We start from the raw sequence: 20482 nt of genomic DNA, 5'->3' as shown, positions 1-20482 counted from the left end.
ACCGATTTTGATGAAATTTGGCACAGACAATCTTTAGACCCTGAGAAAGAACATGGGCTACCTTTTATCAAAACACCACGCGGGCGAAGCCGCGGGCGGAAGCTATAAATAACATAATATATTCTTGTATGAAAAAAACTAACATTTTCTACGGAAACACTTAGAAATAGGCCAATCCCAAAAAATGTTAGGTATTTATTTTAATAAGAAAATACATCCATTTTCATTCAGATGTTTTAAAATTTTAAATACTTAGTACTTATCTGAATAAACTCATATACATATTATAATTCAATCATCGAATGCAAGTTTAATTTGTATTCATCATGTGGTGTGTCTCAAGGATCCATTTTTGGCCCAAATCAATTAAAATTTGATATTATGATACGTCCTAGTAAGGTAGGTAGCGTAGGGTCTTTGAATAATAATTATTGATCTCAAAAATGGCCTTGAATGGCTGTTTTGTTTTTGTTTTGATGTTATGTTTTATAACTAAGAAAAAGAACTAACTACCTAGAAATATTTATTTTATGATCCCATGACATTGACTCTGTTGACTAACAAAGCTGCTTAAAAAACTTAAAGCCTTACCTTTAGTATTAGCAAGATAGTTATTCATTTAATTTTTCTTTTCTAATTTTAATACATCTCGAATAAATAAAACATTATCTGAAAAATAAATAGAAACTAAATTCACAGCAAAATTTATTCCAAAATTAACGATTATGATTTAAATTGAAAGTAATAATAATTTGAAAAAAAGCTTGAAGCATACCAGTGTTTAAAATGTTTGCTATTTACAGACGCAAGGATGCTCAAAGTAAAATGGAAAATTCAAATGTATGGGAGTGTTTAATGTAACTTTTTTGGATATTTCCCGTTTTATTTTTAAAAAGTTATTATTGTCATTTTACTCATTAGGTAAAGGGCTTTCGATATCAGTATAAAGTTTTTTGATATCTGCAATAGTTACGGAATAATCGCCTGTGCACACTTAACGATTACACCCTGTATATATATAAAAATGAAACCCGTTTTCCTTGGTCACGGCATCACGCGTGAACGGGTGGACCGATTTCGATAATTCTTTTTTTATTATATTCCTTGAAGTATGAGGATGGTTCTTATGGAGAGAAAACGTAAATACAGTAGGCGCGCGATAATCCGGCGCTCGCCAATCCGGCACGCTCAGTAGTCCGGCACTTCGGGACTCAGACAGCCCGCTCTACATATAATCCGGCATTTTACATAGCTGAACGCCGGATTACTGAACGAAAACGTCACAAATGATGAACCTAACATGTAATTTTAATACTTATTTAATTAATATTTTAATTAATTTATGTATTTTTTTTATCATAAATTCAACTTAGGTACCATTTTAAATATGAAGTCTTATTTCCTATACTAATTCGATAATCCGGCATTTCCGACAATCCGGCATAGAGGAAAAATTGCCGGTGCCGGATTAGCAAGCGCCTACTGTATATACCACGGGCGAAGCCGGGGCGGACCGCTAGTAAAACAATAAAACAACTAGCTGTCCCAGCAAACGTTAATGTTCTGCCTTACTCTTATCACTTACTACCACATAATACTTAATAGTAGCTAACGGTACTACTACTTAGGCCTTAAAGGGTTTTGAAAAAAAGATGTCCCATTCTCAGAACACAAAATTTCATGAGAATCTATCAAACCGTTTCGGAGGTGTTTAACTTCAAACACCGCGACACGAGATTTTTGAAGTGAAAACTTCTTTAGCGGCGTTGAGCACTTTTTCTGTAATGGGTATAAAATCTTAAACTCGCGTCAGGACACGTGACCTGATCGAAAAAGCGTAAGACGGATGGATATCAAACATGCTCAACGTTAATAATCAAGTTTTCACTTCTGCCGGCACTCCCGGAGTGCAACCCGTCTTTTTTATATATTAGACTAGCTTTCCGCCCGCTTTGTCTAAAACCTTATAAATTATATACTAAGACCTTCCTCTTGAATCACTCTATCGATTAAAAACCGCATCAAAATCCGTTGCGTAGTTTTAAAGATTGAAGCATACATAGGGACATAGGGACAGAGTAAGCGACTATGTTTTATAATATTACTAGCGGTCCGCCCCGGCTTCGCCCGTGGTACCTACATGTTTAAACTATCCTATCTCTCAAGTTGGATCAAATTGCACATGGTGTGCGAATTTTATTATAATCGGTTAAGTGGTTTAGGAGTCCATTGAGGACAAACATTGTGACACGAGATTTATATATACCTAGTAAGATGGGAAAAAGGCCTACCATAACTAAGGGGTAATCAATGAAAGGTTTTATTTATAATTTATCCTTAATTTTGTTTACATTCTTCACGTACATAAAACCGGTTTATTAGATTGACTTTTTTTTATTAATTTTTTTTAGTGGGAAAATCATAGACCTATTATGATCCAAAATAGTAATGACTGTTTAGTTTTACACAGTGCGCCCAATCAACATGATGTTTCTAGGAGCAAGTTTTATATTTTTTATATTGCAATCATGCAGTGGAGTTATATATCATTTGAATGGTGAGTTTATAAAAATAATCAATAGATATTTTTTTCAATTATACTTAAATTTAAAAAAAGTTAAAATATTTTTTTCGCAAATCGGGCAATTTAGAACTGGATACTTTTTATAATATTTCGATGTTCGTCTGTTAACAGACTGTATGTTTATAGTTGACATTTGAAATGTTCAGAAATAATCTACCCATATCTGTTGCCTCTATATCAATAAAAATAATAAAAATCGTGCTAAGCAACGGTTTGTACTATCATAAATTGGATGGATAACAAATATTTTTTGTAGTTGCTCTTTAGGTTATTTGTACGGAACCTCAAAGTCACCAGTCCGTCTCACACTTGACCGATTTTAGTACAATTAAGCACAAATTAACAAGTTTATCGAATCTGTTTTTCATTTCATAGCCTAAAATTTAAATGAGTGTTTATTTACTTTTTACAATAACATGCCTACTATTAGTTTTGCATATTTTTCGGGTGAGAGTTGTTAATCAAATGAATTGTATATAAATCAAATCAAGATTGTATTTACAACTAACATTATCTTCTTATATAAAAATATATATAAATAATTTGTATTAAAAACGTATATAAAAATGAATCGCAAAATGTGTTGGTAAGCGCATAACTCGAGAACGGCTGAACCGATTTCGATAATTCTTTTTTTATTATATTCCTTGAAGTACGAGGATGGTTTTTATGTAGAGAAAACGTAAATATGTACCACGGGCGAAGCCGGGGCGGACCGCTAGTTTTTAATAAAATAGTATGAAGAAATTTTTTTGAAAAGTAGAATGCTTTGTTACCGGTCCTTGATAAGCGTCCAGAGTTTTAATTAAATCTGTACGTTTGAAGTCTGCTTCAAAATCGAGTTGAAAGGAGTCGTTTGTATGTTTTATGTAAAAAAAGCTTTTCTTTTGTCTCACAAAATATTTCGCTTTTTTATCTTTCTCAACGTGGTTGCCTGATAGAGATCACTGCACAGTGATAAGGCCGCCCTTTTTATTTGTTAACTTTATGAATTGATTTTCATGCACATGTTAAATAAATATGTTTGTATTTCTTTACACGCCTAGTAAAAAAGCACGGGTTAATTTTTTCTATGAGAATTAAAAAAAAACTTTTCGTCAATTAATATATATATTTAGGTACATACGAAACTGAAAATTGGATTGGGTAGGTAATTGTAAAATATTATGGATGTTTGTTACTATTCCACGAAAAAACTACTTGACCAGTTTTAATGAAACTTTACAGTAATATAGGTACATCAGAATCATATTATATAATACTAGCAATGCCCTGCGGTTTCACCCGCATAGATAGCGATATCGTCACAGTGAAAAGTCTGCTATAGGTCGGACTATAGGTTTAATTTTTAATCACATGAAAATCACCTTCACCCCGTCCCGCACTACGCCTGCTCAATGTATTAAACAGTATAACTACTATTTTCTGTAGATTGACACTTTTAAAAATTCGTTATATCTTTTGAATGGAATATCCAATTTTTTTAATTTAAAAAGTATTTTGCTGGTATTGAAACAGTCTATAATAAAGCATCATTTAATGGGATAACGATTAATATATGTGTATGGATAACATGGTTTGATTACTGTCGGCACTTCTACATACATAACTACTGAAGATGGACATATGGTATCGCGGACTTTCTTGTAGATATTGATCCATTCTATAATACCGTAGAACATTTTTTTGTTCTATCTTCAATAGATTCCGCAGCGCACGCGATGACAGAAGTTTTATTGAGGAATTTTTTACACCTTGGGTTACATTATTGCATTTTTGGTAAGGATCTCTAATTTTTTTGAAAATGCGATATAGCCTATGTTGCTCAGTGAAGATGCAGCTTTCTAATGATGAAAGAATTTTTGAAATCGGTCCAGTAGTTTATGCGTGAAAACCATACATACATAATTACATACATACATAATTACATAATTACAAACCTTTCCTCTTTATAATATTAGTATAGATGAAATATAGAAAATTCGAAATACTTGACTTTGACCGTGGGTTCGTCCGCGGGTGAAACCGCGCTTCACAGCTAGTATTAACATTTATAAACATGTTATATAAGAATGTAGTTAAATAAACAATGAATACTTTAGTTACAATATTTTAATGTTTTTGTCGTGTACTTTTTATACTGCACGCATTGGTCATATTCTTTCATTTTATTACAATTATAGCAAACTACGAGTATAATTGTTATCTAGGGCACATATTTAACATAAAAGTAGGTTTTTTTTTTTGCAAAAAGAGTGGGAGTTTAGATTTTTGATTGATTTTTTTTTTAATTTTTAATATTTTTTCATTGATAAAGCATTTCATTGATATAAAACCTTTATAAAACTTAGTATTAAGGAGCAGTTTCTCAATTCGACTGTATTTTTTCGACGGGGTGAATCGATTTTGATGATTCTTTATTTATTTGAAAGCTTAAAGCCGGTCCCATTTAAATTAAGTCCAGTTGGGACCATTTGACCAGGTGACCATAACTGTATTTTTTTTTTAATTTAAAATACGTTTAATTAATCTGATCTACAGCGGATATATTATCAAAATTGCTACGCACATTTTTTTTAAATATTTGAATGTAAAATGTTTTATTGTGCTAAAAATTACTCAAAATTATTTAATTAAGTCACATTTGTACGCTAATATGGCAAAAGTATATTTAGTTGTCTTTTTTGTTTATAAAAAAATATATATTTTTTATCATCATATCAAAAAAACTTAAAAAAGTCTTTCAAAGAAGTATCTACTTTTTAGACCACGTTGTGGCTTTTAAACACAGAACAGTAAAAACATATAGAAGTGCTGTAATGTCTAATTAGTATGAAAACCAGTGTCGCCAAACCCACACATTTAAACCGATAGTTATACAGTACACTACAAGTAAACTATGCCTTTGATTAGACAGCTTAATTTGAGTAAAAACTGACTTAGGTTATAAATTCAGCATTTCAATATGTACCCTAACGCACCATGTTACGGTTTATTTTAGTATAACATCCCTAGGTATATTAGCTGTTTTGTTTCTCATTGAACAGAAATTCCAAATTCGAAAACATTCAGCTACTCCACAACAGAGGGCGTTAGTTTTCGATAGATATAAATTTGAAACGCAACATATAGAGATAAGGTTGAAATTTGTGTCACTCAACATTAATGACATTAACTTGATATTTATCTGATGCTATGCTCTGAGGGATGTCAGCCTTGTTATCGATAATTCACAAATAAATATTTTTTGTGTATTTTTTTTTCTTTCTTTTATATGAGTATAGTATAATGCGTCACATTTTGGAGTATGTTTATTACTACTAAGTACGTCTTTTTATATTATTATTATTAAATAAAAAACGGAATAGAATAGTATAAATCTATATTTACAAAATACAAACAGAAAATATGCATTATTTTAAATCTTGGAACTGCTGTAGGTTTGATGTATCGGTGGCCTTTGTTAGACCGCTTAGTACTTTTCGGCATCCAGTTAACTCGTCACGTTGCATTTATCCATTTCTCTTTTAAATTAGCCTCTTTGGGAAATCTATAAATAAATTAGACAAATGAAAGCTAAGGAAAAACAAAATAAAATTTAATATTTATAATGTTTGTCTTTTCTAAAGTATCGATACTGTCGATATGCACCACAAGCATCACTAAAGCGACATTCGTTTGTTTATTGCAATAATATTCCAGAAAGTCTTGTTTGCTGTTCAATCTATAATAGTACTAATTTCTTATGGATTAAGGTTCATTTTGACTAGATATTTGTATACAATTTTGACAAATTACGACAAGCGAAGTTATAACATAAAATATAATTAAAATAAATTAAAATAAGACTTACCGACGGTATGAAATACCTTCATTGCTGATATTATTTCGTCTGCTATCATTTTTGCACTCTTTATACCGAACAACACGTCCTAATTAATGAATAAATATGGAAAAAAGGTTTGACAGCTGACAACCGACTCGAATATTTTTCTGCGCACAACTGAGAGCAAGTTAGGTGATCTAAACTTATCATTGACACGTGGGCCACGCCCACATCACACTACTATCTACTTTACTGTTCTGTGCTTTTAAACCTTGTGTTCAAAAAATCTAGTAACTAGCTTTGCCTTTAAAATTCAAAATTCATAGGGCATGACGCAAATTGTCAAATGATCGATTTAATTAGTATTTTTTGAAACTATAGCACACCCCGGACACTCCATACAAAATTATCGTTTTGACAGTCACACTGTAGAGAGTGCAAATGTGTTTGTTAACGCTTTAGGGTTCGCACATTAATTGTGACTCGCGTAAAGAAATTCGCGTTTTTCTGATGAAATACATCCGTAAACAGCACAATATCTAACCATTTTCTACGAAAAACGATAATCACAAATCCAAAATAATAAAATTACTTAAGTCAATTTGATTAATGTTGTCAATCTTCGTTGCGTATCGTCCTACGGAAAAATGCGGGCCATCTATAGCGTGATCGTGCGGGGTGAGGTAAGTGTTTAATTTTGGCGGGAGGCGGAGAGTGTCCGTTCTGTAGCGTTTTGCTTACTATTATGTATTCTGTGACTATAGGCTATTCAAATTCAAAAACATAACCTTGAAAATTTCAAAAGTATACGCATTTCATGTCCGTAAACAAAATGGTTGTAACGTGAGATTAATTATTGGACTCCAATCAGAGACAGGTTTTATACCCAACGGGGTTTTACTAAGGGCTATACCCAGATTTGTTGACAAGCTACAGTTCATATACACCATTCTTAATTATTTCCATGGGTTAGGGTAGCGAATCAAAATTATTGTGCGTTTTATATTTTGAACCGCGAACGCGATCGATTTTTCAAAACCGAGAATTGCTGCAAGTAGTTAAAATATTATTATCGGGCAAGAAAATGTTTTCCAAATTTATACCCCAATTAATATTTTACTAACTAAACCATTAAATGCAAGCGTTGACTAATTTCAGAACAAACAAAACATAGATAAAACGTTAAAGATTCTACCTCTTACAGTGCATTTAGACCAAACGAACATAGAGCTAGAGCATTCTTTCGTTAAATTTTTAGTGTAAACGAAAGCTCGTATTCAGTGTTGTTCAGTATTAAAGCATTGCATATAAACTTTTCGAACGCACTAAGAACAACGAAAGAATGCTCTACGCCTGTTTACACTAAAAATTTGACATTTGCTCGTTTGATCTAAATGCACCGTTAGGGCGCTTGTGCACTACAAGGAATTTTACTGTCCGGCATTCCGATTTTTTACGGTCCGGTGTGGCATGAAAAAACCGATGAATTGCTTGTGCACCTGTCCGTCTTTACTCGGATCAGTGCGGTACAGTTCAAGGAAGTTTGGCGGTATAATGCTATCATAAATGAATGTTTTTGTATTTTACAAGAAACGAGTAAAAATATAGAAGGTGAAATATTATATTATTTCGTTATAATAAAAAGTAAAGTTCCGTAAGAGATTTAAAATGCGTGCTTCACATATGTATTTATTTTAATCGGTGACGAGGAGCTAAAGCTATTCCCACTTGAACTTTAACTTACCAACACTTACTTAGATAATAATTATAGGTCAATGCTTGGTCAATGTATATAAAATAACAATACCGACTTCTCAAATCTCATTGCCAACTAAAAGAAAGTAAAACAAGAGCTTGCTTTCAATTGGCAACAGTAAAATCCAAGCAAGTGGGCATTCGAAAACAATTATACCTACAGCGACTCGTAGACACAAAAAACCATCCGGAATAGGGAAAAGTAAAATGTCGGACAGTAAAATTACGTATAGTGCACAAGCTAGTATATAGATTAATGGCGTGCCATACCGTACCGTAAAAAATCGGAATGCCGGACCGTAAAATTCCTTGTAGTGGACAAACGCCCTTAGAAGGGAGTTTTTAAATCGGTAAAATCTATATTATTAATATTATAAAGGTGAAGAGTTCGTTTGTTTGAACGCGCTAATCTCGGAAACTACTGGTCCGATTTGAAAAATTATTTCGGTGTTACATAGCCTTTATCATATAGCATTTATCGAGGAAGGCTATAAGCTATATATCATCTCGCTAAAACCAATAGGAGCGGAGCACTGCGGGTAAAACCGTGGAGCACAGCTAGTCTTAGATAAAATAGAGTAATCTATCTGTTAATTTTTAATATCTATATCTGTTAATTTTTTTTAGACACAGAATACGCACGCATGCCGCCTCTAACTCAGCTAGATGATTATGTACAATGCCTAAATGAAGAAAACAGTGTGTATTGCCAAGTTGCTGTCACATTACATGCAGAACCGGGGAACGAGCTTATGCAAATGATTCAGGTATCAATAAATAAGGAAAAGTCTATAGACAACAATACATAAATTAGTATCTACAGGCAATTAAAAAATAATATACATACTTAGTATAAATTTAAATGATAATTTCTGAATATGAGAGGCGCTTGTTCCATTGTCATTAAACAAATTATTATACATTCAACTTTTTTTAAGGGCTTGGTCTAGTAGTGCAAACAAATGCATCCTGTCATCCTATATGTAAATAATACAAATGTACTAAGGGAAAGTTGCTCCACTTAATTTTTAAAAATTAAATCATTCGTATAATTTAATATTCGTAATAAGTACCAAAAATGACAATTTGAAACAATTTTCGTGAAAATTACACCGGGTGATTTTTTTTTATCAGTACACAAAATTTGCGAATACTTTCTATTGATATCTTCAACTTCATGTTTATATAACTGATCAACTTTTACAAAGAAATTTGGACGAAATATAAAAAAAATAAGCTTTCCATACAAAATGCATAACTCTTTACATTTTTTTCGACCTAAGTTTCTTAGTGAAAGTTGTTCAGTTTAACTAATAAAACGGATAAACAAATTTTGTATTTAATAAAAAAAATGTAATGTTTGTGTTAAAAAATTATAAAATGGAAAAATACGCAAATGAAAACAAAAGATATTTATTTCTGACTAGCTTCCGCCCGCGACTCCGTCCGCGCGGATTTCAGTCTTCGCGTCTTCTACAGATTTATTATATTATGTATAATATATAGATTTATATTGATAAACCTAATAAATCTTTTGCTAGCATTCTGATGCTTTATCGGTTGCACTGGATTTATCTCTTTTTTTCAATCGCTTGAATGATATAGGATGGGTCCTTGATGGGCATCGAATGCTGAAGTCTCGAATCAATCAATTCTGACAGTAGGCAATTTATGTAAAATTTTGATAATGGTCCATCATTTTATTTTGCCTAAACGTTACACACTTTTTTATATATTCTATTTTTAACGAATGATTCGCTCCAGTCCAAACAGCAAATAAGCAGACTTCTGCTTCTGCAACGTTTAGTTGTCCCTGAATTTGGAAAAAATAGTCATGATTCTTATCTATGACAAAAGTGTTATTTTTTGCATTGTATTTCAAATATTAAATTTTTTTTTAACCGCATCTTCCGCATTCATGTCTTTTGCCGGAATTAGATATTTAACTTCTACTAGTCCCATTTTCCCTTTTTGATATGGGAGTGTATAAAGTAAATTTTTTAGATATTTCTCGTCATACTTTTAAAAAGTTATTATTGTCATTTTGCTCATTAGGTAAAGTAATTTCGATATCAGTTTTAAGTTTTTTGATACCTGCAATAATAACGTCATAATCGCCTGCACATACTTATCGATTACACCCTGTATACAATCCACCATCCACATTCATAATGTTTTCCTGTCCTCCTCTCCTTTACGCTGTTCACCGATACATTTTAAATGAGTAAATCTGCTACCACTGAAGGATGTTTCATTGTGATCAGCAAATTTTCACCACTGTTGTCGATTATTTGTTTTTCATTTTTAATCAGCAATTGGGAATCATCAGTTTTGTTTTTTGCAGATTGGTGATGTACCCTAACAATACGTCGAAAAGGGAAAGCATCAACGAATTATCGTTTTCGTCCTCTTTTTTTATTATTCGCGTCTCTGTTACTTCTGTTTGTTTAGTTCTCAACACCCACTGAGTTTTCTATGTTATTGTGATCTTCCATTACATCTGAGTTTTGATGATGTGATGATAATCCATTCGTTTTAATATTGGTACTTAGAGTTGGTATACTAAACTAGAAATGGCGGACTAAATTTGTCAGCGCGTCTGTAAGATCAGAATATAAAACCAACATCCTGTATTTAAGTTACAAAATTAATAATCAAACAACATGCCGCTACGTTGAATATGACTAGAAGAAAAAATTAAAACACCTCGGATCAATTTTGGAGTAAACAAATCATTTTCCCCGTATGGGGATTTCCCCGGATGAACTTGGGAAGTTCAAGTTCTCAATACAAGTTTATATTATATTTCGTATTTCTCAAACGAAAAATAAACATTTTTGGAACTTCAAAAAAATTATATTATAAGAAAATTTATGAGCTTACTTTAGTTTTAAAGAAATATACATCCCTTTACTGACACCCCGTAAAATAAAGAAATTGTTGCCAATCACCTTTGCAATCTATTTGGTTTCATTAACTTTATGTTCGAAGATAATTTTTTTTCTAGTAGTTACACGCGTATTTTTTTCGTTTATTTTCCATATCGAAATCAAATGTTTAAAAATACGAATATTTGCACAAAACTAAGATAAAAATAATCAATTAACAAAAATATTAAATTTAATGAAGTAGAGCAACTTTCACTTCGGTATGAAGGAAAATCGAGCGTAGAGCACACGTCAGAACGCTCCGGCCCATGGAGCGCGACTAAAGAAATTCGCTAGGATTTTTCCTTATTATTTTAAATATTTTTTTAATATTTAAAGAATTATCAAAATTAAAAAAAAAAAATTCTAAAGGATTAATACTCATTGGTCTTCAACCAACTCGAATAAATTAATAGAAAAAATAACTTTTAGCAGTATTTATCAATAGATTTTGTACGGCAAAAAATGGGAAATTTAATGAATTTATAACGTTCTAATTAAGAAAATCATAAGTTTTTCGGCAATTGTATTCAGCAGTTTTTAATAACGACTATATAAGGATAATAATGCGCTGATCAGATTGTGTAAATTGTAATCGGTTGCAACGTAGTGAGTGCACAAACTTAGCTCGAAATGTCTTTGGGGGAAAGAGACTTATCTTGAAGGCCTGATTAAGGTAACATAAAGTAACTTTACAAATGTGAAAAAATTCACGCGCATTGCGTATATAACACTAATTGATAAACAAGAAAAAAAAATTCAGTTTATCATTTCATTAGCCGGGAAAAAATTGTCAAATAACTTGTTGAAAACGCAATTTTGCTAGACTGCAGCCTTAATAAATAATAAACAAGATATTGTAGATTTGTTTTTGTTGAATTTTTTGTCCAATGCGTAAGATTTTATGGCTTTGTAGGTATAGTTTGGCTTTATGACTATTTATATATAATAGTTATATAGTTTTAGAGGTTTACGCATTGGACAAAAAATGAAAAAAAAAGTGTATAATATTTAAAATAGTGGCTGATAGTTTAAAAAATGACTGTTCATAGATACCTACTAGTAAAAATTTACATAAATAAAAAAAGCTTTGAGTTTGCGTAAAACAATAAATATAATAACTTACCTATGTAAGATATTCGACAATCCTACTAATTATATATACAAGGTGGACCAAAAGAAGTCATCCGATGTTGTTTGGCTCTCATTTTTTTTCTAAATTAAAAACTTCGATTCTGTTTTTTGATTATGTTTATTTGAACCTTTAAAATTTTATTGGTTAAGTCGAGAAGATGATATCGGCCAAATGGGCGCCGTCACAATTGATTGCCATACGGGCTCGTTTTATGGCATTTCTCATCACTTCAGCGAGAACTTCGGGCGACAAATTCTCGCACTCGTGTCTAATGTTGTCCTTGAGGGCTTCCAAGGTCTCAGCCTTGTTCATGTAAACAAAAAAACCCCACAAAAAAGTCTGGAACGGTTAAATCGGGCGATCTTTCGGGCCAGTGCAAATCGCTAAAACGAGAGATGAGGCGACCCGGGAAAGCCGCCCTCAGAATATCGGTTGTGGCTCGCGCAGTGTGTGCCGTTGCTCCGTCCTGTTGGAACCACATATTCTCCAGTCCTAATTCGTCCAATTGCGGCAAAAAAAAACTCAGTCAACATGGCTCTATAGCGTGCACCGTGCCCGTAGCATGTTTCCGGCGACAGCGGTGATATTCTCGACAGAACGGGTGCTCCGGGGCCGGCCACTCTTGGCAACGTCTCGTGTGGTCCCATACTCTTCAAGGTTGGTGGCCAAACGGCGCAGTGTTTGCGCAGTCAGTGTTGGACGGCCGGGGAATCGGCGACGAATTGTTACGCAAAAAAGTTGACACGATTATTCCAAGTTATTGGGTACTGTATCGCTCCATGGCTTGTTCACTTGTATTCTACATCTGTCCAGTACACAAATGTCAAAACAGATTTGACATTGGCGGCCATTTGCAAAAATGAGAGCATCTTCCAATAGGGTGATTTCTTTTGGCCCACCTTGTATTATTTTGTTTACAAATGTTGACTTTTCAAAATTATTTATGTTAATAATTTCTACACCTGAAATTGTATGATTTCAGGAATACTCTGCTAATTCTTACAAACATTTCAACTACAGTTTCGTTAACCACGGTATCTGTGTTACAAAAACATGTAAAAAATTAATTTTAGAACGAGATACAAAAAATGCGAAGGACCTAGAACAGATCCTTGAGGGATGCCTTAACGAAATGTATGAAAAAAAGTATGGTTTAAACACACAAATATCTACGATCTATTCTTGTGATCGTCCAAATGAAAGAACAAAGATTGATTTTGGTGACAAAGTGTTTGGTGCTGTAGTTGTAGGAATACTTTTATTAAATACACTTGCTACTATTTATGACATGCGATTGAGGAGGCGAGAAAAGGATTGTGCTGGTGAGAGTTCTTGCTATATTATATGAAATTCAATGAACATAAGATATAAATAAATATTTCAGGACATTATAAATTACACACACGGCACGATCTGATCCCATACTAAGCTGTCGCTTGTGTTGGCTGATAAACATACATATATAATAAACTCGAACCCATGACCTCTGGCTTGGAAGGCAGGGTCACTCACTTCCAACTAAGCCAACTGATCAGTCAGTATGTGATCAATATAGTTCTTATACATAATAATATATTATATTGTATTTCAGGTAATCCATTAATATTGAGTTTCTCACTAATACAAAATTGGAATCGTCTTGTGTCATCAACTTCGAATCCAGATCCTAGATTTGATGGCTTTCAGGGAATGCATGGAATGAGGTATTTATTACTTCAATTTTATTATTTTTAACAAAATATCCCAATATTAATGACCAGACCGTTTTCAGACCATCAGTTCGGAAATATGTATTAAATATATGTTTTGACTTTTTAACTATTCTGTGTGCGTTTTTTGTATTGTTTACTCTAGTATTATATAAACGGTTGCGAATATACTCGGTTATCAGATTGGTTTTAGAAAATTCTACTGCTAGTTCTACTCCCAATTTTTATAAAGACAGAAAAGAAGAAATGATGACTGAATGAACTAAAATGGATTATTATTTACAGAACAATAACAACATTGCTCATGATGACAGCTCACGTGGCGTGGCTCATTGGGGATGGAGCTGCTGATAACCCTCATGATTTTGAAAAGGTATAGTTAGATTTAGCTTCCAATTTATTTAGATTGCATGTTTTAGATGAATGAAATATTAAATTTATTATTGAAGTGGGCACAGTTAAAAATGGAAATATGTACATTGTAGATAGTGCATGTATGTGTGCCTGCATGGATGTGAGTGCTAGCTAAAAGTAAAATAGCTTACTGAGCTTGTAGGTATTCTTTTGATAAATAAGATATATGTCTCTGACATATTATATCTAATTAATATTTAAATAATTCACGGCTATTCACGAAACAGTCTTGTACTGTATTTTGTTAGTTATTGTTAAATTATCATCACCATTTTCTTGTCATTCATTCCTTTCATTTATTCATTTATTATTCTTTCATTTCTTATTAATTATTCGTTCATTCATTCAATCTATTTTTTTGCAGCTATATGAAAATAATGTTTACCAAGTATTGTTCAATGGGACATCTCTAGTACAATTATACTTCTTATTATCTGGGTTATTATTAGTTTATTCCATGAGTGTAAACTCTGAGAAGATGAAGAATTCTTGGGCGCTGTTCCCTGTTATATTGTTCTATAGAATGTGCAGGTTGGTACAACTAAATAATAATTAATCTAAATCTAATGTAATGACATTTATGTCTAAAATATTTTCCTTTGATATGCATATTCAAGAAGCTGTAATCGACTGCATAGTTCATTTTGTAACATTTTAATAAAATATTATAGATCAACCTGTAAATATCAAAATTTCTAACGAAAATTTTCTTAATTTCACAACGCTCTCAATTATTAAAAATATTTATTGACTGTATCGGTTTTAACCAAGTTTTAACCGCATGCTCCGCTTTTATTGGTCTTAGCTTAATAATATAATATTTCCTATTCCTTTCTCGATAAACAGGACATCTAACACTCAAATATTTTTTTCTCATCGGACCCATAGTTCCTGAGATTAGCGCATTCAATCAATCAAACAAGTTCGTCGGCTTTATAATATAATTATTTATGTAACGATCTTTTCAGGCTAACACCAAACCTAGCAGTTGTGTTAGGCTTCGTGATGACCTGGTTCAGACATTTGGGATCAGGTCCATTCTGGGGTATGATTATAACACCCATCTCCAATGACTGTAGAAAATATTGGTGGTCACATTTACTGTACGTCAACAATTTCATAGAGGGCAATAAATGCGCTTTTGAAACTTGGTAAGTTTTTAAAATATTATTTAGATATCAGAAATTGCTCTATTAAAGTCAATATTACATTTTACATATATTATAATATCTAAATATTGATGTTAATGAACTGTCCTGTGGTTTTTACGCGACAATTTTCAATGGATTTTCATCTTCCATGTTTTCATTAATGAATAGGCTCCTGGCTCTCTGAACTAATACAATTTTTTTTAAGTTTTGAATTTAGCACTATTGAACTCTTTAATTCTATCAGGTATATTGTAAAAACGTATGTACCTTGATAAATTATTTTTAACTTTAGATAGCCGGAAAAGCATTTCAGTTTTATTTCTGCTCCTTGTGTGTGCTCCATGTCTAGCACCTACTCGTGTGTGTTAAGTTAAACACTAAGTTAGTGTTTTTGTGAACATGTAAAATATTATTAAATATATTTTGTGATGAAGTTTTTATTACTTAAATTTGCTACCTTTACAGGCATTTAGCAACAGAACTACAAATATATACACTAGGACTAATAGTGTACTTGGCTACACAGAAGCGGTTTAGAAACCTGTGTATATTTATTATGTTTCTGGTTGGATGTGTGAGTCCAGTTGTGCATGTGTGGGTGTATGATGTGGAGGGGATCACGCCTTTGTCACCTGAGTAAGATTTTTGGTTTTAATATGTTATGTATGTTCTGGCGACATTAGATATAAAATATATCGATAGAAACAACCTATTTTCCTGATGATGTAGATTTTTTAAAAGTTTAAAACTTGATGAAATAATTTTTGAGTCTATCCATAACAAACAGGAAAAATATATGTGCTGTTGGATATATCAAAATATGTGGAGTTGAGGCTACATTTATTTTGATGTGTTTTTAAAAACGTCAAGTATAATACACCAAGTAAAATGAATTAGGAAGAAACTGCCGACTAGATCAGATTTTAGACTGATAGAATTTTTAAATATATAATCGTTTTCATAATCATTAGTCATTAATATACAAATTTATCTTTTACAGACTATTTCGTTCTTTACACAGCCCGACGTTCACTAAACTCTATGTTCTGTTCTACAATAATACCTCATGCTTTGCCATGGGCATGGTACTGGGATCCTTCATATACAATGCCAAGAAGAATAAAATTCATTTCAAGAAAAATAAGGTACGTACCATTTATGTTGACTCCTCCTTGGTACAGTGGTTGACGCGTGAGCATAACAACGAGGAGTCCAGGGTTCGGTGGAGATGAAGAAAAAAAAATGTCTCGGTCTGGTAGGACACAGAAGTTTAATCACCTACTTGTCCCTAAAGAAAATCGATCAGTGAAACAGATGTATAATGATGCATCTGCCCCTTACCCCACTTGGGGACATGGGACTTCAGACACTAAGTATTGGTACTAGGTGTGGTGAGAAGGCCCACAGAACATAAATTATATACTTAGGAGAAGGCCTATGTCTATGATCGGCCGTCATTGTAGATTTTTATTCGTAATCGCCGTAATGGCGGCAAACATCGACGATCGTTAATTGTTGGGCCAACGTTCTCGATTGAAGAGTATTAATTATTAAATGTTATTATGGTTTTCATTACAGATACTAGGTGTACTCCTATGGCTTACACTTGTATTTTGCGTACTTATCGTATACAGTGGCTCAGTCTTCTACAAAGATGGACCACGAGCGTCTGTAGGACTCAGGATGTTACATGCAGCGTTTATCAGAGTTTTATTTGGTTCTACGATTGCGTTCATGGTTTTGGGCATGGTGTTTAGGTTTGAAGGTAATTATGGAAACTCAAATATGTTTTTTAGAACCATTGTAAGTAAGTATCTAAGTAACTCTAAAAATGTAATAATATGTTTTTTCTTGTCATAATTTTATCTAAGTTTGAGACTGGTGCCTCAAATAATTACTGATTTAGACAGTAAGGTTACTGTTAAAACTTATTGATTGTGTGTATATTTTTGATAACAGTATTTAAACTAAGTTTATGTATTAATGAATATTAATAATTTATATGGTCTTGAATACAACTTTTATGTAAAAGGGATACCTATAGATAGCTATGTAGTGGAAAGAGCAAGTAAATTGCAGTTTTAAAGGATTTTGACGAATGTCGATGGGAAAATTTTAACTGTATTTCCTACGAAAAAAATCTTAGTTTTATGACTCCCTTATTTTATTTCAGACACGTTTTGTGACATAATCGAGTGGAGAGGGTGGAAAACACCCAGCCAGCTGACGTACGGGGTGTCCTTGGTACATTTCAGCATCATCCACTACATCCAGGGCACGAGAACGCAGCTGTCTCACGTTTCTTCTTTTAATTATGTTAGTTGTTTCTATTTTATTGGTATTTATTTTCCCAGAAATCTATAACGGCAATTTATAGTGTCTGCTATTTTAACTTGACTATGATCAATCTTTTTTTTTCACAACATCATTAATAGTTTTGGCGATTGTTGATCCATAAATTATAAAAAAAAATGCTGATGACATTGCTATTATGCACAAAAATCAAAATATTATAAATTTATTCCTGCACGATAAAAATTCACATTGAGAACAATATTGTAATTGAAATAATAAAATAGTTTGGAAAATCCAAAAGTGCACGCCTCATAATTTTTTTTTAACAATTATTTATTAATTATTATTTTTGTTTATTTAATAACAATTAAACCACATCGAATCAGACCCTGAAAAATGAAAGGGTTCTATTCCTGAGCATACTCAAGCGTAAGAGAAAAAAAAGACTCGATTAGTAAAGTATTTCGGTCGCTATCGTGTTAACAAGAAAATCCTCCGCACATACAGACACACGGACGTCCAAGACAGAACTTTTTTAAACTGTTTTTTAACTAGTTTAAATAACAAAAATGACATCAAAAATATCATGAATGTTAAAAATAGTGTTTCTTCTTAATATGTGTGTGTATGTATTATCTTACAAGTGAAATGTATGATACATAAAGACATTTTAAGTTTGAAAAATCAGATGTTTTGCGCGAAGTGACAGTAGTACCCACCTCAACGCTTCGCTTATGAGGCGTGCAATTGAGCTTCCAACTTTCTTCATAATATATAGAGATGAGCTTCATTACTTCAGTTACCTTTCTGCTTATAGAAATGAGGTTCACAATCATTAAATTGTTTTATTATGTTGCTTATTTAATTATATTAATTTTATTCTATTGTTTCAGTTCATGCACCAGCTGAGCATCGTATGGTTGTCCTTTTTCCTCGCCGTACCAATTTACCTGTTTATCGAAACACCATTCATTACATTCTTCAAAGTGTTGTTATTTGGAGACAGAACAAAGGAAAATACTAGAAAAACTGATTAAAACATTAATATAAACTAGTTGTGTCCCGCGGTTTTACCCTCATTGCTCCGCTCCTGTTGGTCTTAGCGTGATGATATAGCCTATAGCCACAGTATTACAAGAAAATAATATTGTAATACTGTGCTATAGCCTTCCTCGATAAATGGGCTATCTAACAGTGAAATAATTTTGCAAATTGGACCAGTAGTTAGTTCCTGAGATAAGCGCGTTCCAACCAACAAACAAACTCTTCAGCTTTATAATATTAGTATAGAATATCATTAGATAATTTCAAATGTTTGATATTAAAGAAATGTGCTTAGCTAACTGCAATGTGTGATAAAAATTGCTAAAGACTCATATTATGTGTCTTTAGCAATTTATATATGATAGATATGGCTTTGAAGTAGCTTCAATAGTGCAATAATTAATATAAAAATGTATTAAATCAAACTGAAATGTTCTTTGGTTATTTCATTTATTTATACCTACATAATATATATAACATATTCTTGTATGATAAAAACTGTGAAATTTTCCACGGCTTACAGAAATATTCCAATCGCAAAACAAATTTAATGTTAGGTTTTTATTTAAATAAGAAAATACATCCATTTTCATTCAGATGTTTTAAAATTTTAAATACTTAGTACTTATCTGAATAAACTCATATACATATTATAATTCAATCATCAAATGCAAGTTTAATTTGTATTCATCATAATATGGTGTGTCTCAAGGATCCATTTTTGGTCCAAATCAGTTAAAATTAATTTGATATTATGATACGTAGTAAGGTAGGTAGGGTAGGGTATATATCTATGAATAATAATTATTTATTATTGATCCAAAATAAGTATTTAAGTAAAAAATGGCCATGAATGGCCTTGAATGGCCTTTTGTTGTTGTTTTGCCAATTGTTTTTGTTTTGATATTACCTATGTTGATTTTATTTTATGACTAAGAAAAAAAACCAAGATAATTTAATATGATAATATGAACCCATGAAATTGACCTTCTGTTGACTAACGAAGCTGCGTAAAAAAAGACGTGTGGCACTCCGGGACTGCCGCGGTAAAGCTATTGCATGCTATGCCTTCAAGCCACACCTCCGCGCCCGTCGGAGTGGGGAGCGTGAGGTTTTTTCGTTACGGAATTTCTGGACTCAAGGCCCGCGATAGAAGCTATGCAATAGCTTAAAACTTAAAGCCTTACCTACCTTTACTATTAGCAAGATGTAGAAAATAATTAATTCATTTATCTTTTCTAATTTTAATATTTAATGTGAGATAAAACATTCTCTGAAAAATAAATAGAAACTAAATTACAGCAAAATACATCTATTATAAAATTAACCTTTTCAAGGCAGGTTATCTATACTAATATTATAAAGAGGAAAGGTTTGTATGTATGTATGTATGTATGTATGTATGTATTTATGTATGTATGTATGGTTTTTTGGGTTGTTGAGGAAGTGATTATGAGGAAGAGGAGGAGGAAGAGGAATTTTCACACACAAATTTAGAGGATGCGGATGAGGATGAGGATATTTTTTTGAGGAAGAGGATGCGGATGAAGAAGCGGAAGAGGAAGCAGATGAGGATGAGGATGATAGGAAATTATAATCAAAACTAAAAAACAAAAACTTTTAAAATTAAAACAAAAGCCAT

The 20482-nt window shown here is 32.3% G+C and overlaps 1 protein-coding gene across 1 annotated transcript; it reads left to right on the top strand.

Annotated features, from left to right (window-relative positions):
* Positions 1-2484: 2484 nt before the first annotated feature.
* On the top strand, positions 2485-18933 carry LOC149481406 (nose resistant to fluoxetine protein 6-like). The gene is made up of 12 exons (XM_089705012.1): positions 2485-2557; positions 8793-8932; positions 13210-13549; positions 13819-13930; positions 14222-14309; positions 14715-14881; positions 15319-15501; positions 15967-16137; positions 16502-16646; positions 17080-17266; positions 17675-17817; positions 18690-18933. Exons 1-12 carry the CDS (start codon positions 2485-2487, stop codon positions 18831-18833), a joined length of 1893 nt encoding a protein of 630 aa, XP_089561138.1. The 3' UTR covers positions 18834-18933.
* The last annotated feature ends 1549 nt before the right edge of the window (positions 18934-20482 follow it).

This window comes from Colias philodice, chromosome 16, assembly GCF_061535455.1.
Source record: "Colias philodice isolate Cphi_HAF_F1 chromosome 16, ilColPhil1 Martin Lab GWU primary, whole genome shotgun sequence".
NCBI classification, from domain to species: domain Eukaryota; kingdom Metazoa; phylum Arthropoda; class Insecta; order Lepidoptera; family Pieridae; genus Colias; species Colias philodice.
The sequence above is the reverse complement of the archived record's forward strand: the minus strand, read 5'-3'. Positions and strand labels throughout refer to the sequence as shown.

What these genes read in the sequence shown, in the direction of transcription:
- LOC149481406 (XM_089705012.1), top strand. Translation starts at nt 2,485, where the DNA reads ATGATGTTTCTAGGAGCAAGTTTTATATTTTTTATATTGCAATCATGC. An exon ending in TTGTTCTATAGAATGTGCAG is followed by an intron (nt 14,882 to 15,318) that starts GTTGGTACAACT and finishes CGATCTTTTCAG; the next exon opens with GCTAACACCAAACCTAGCAG. An exon ending in AAATGCGCTTTTGAAACTTG is followed by an intron (nt 15,502 to 15,966) that starts GTAAGTTTTTAA and finishes CTACCTTTACAG; the next exon opens with GCATTTAGCAACAGAACTAC.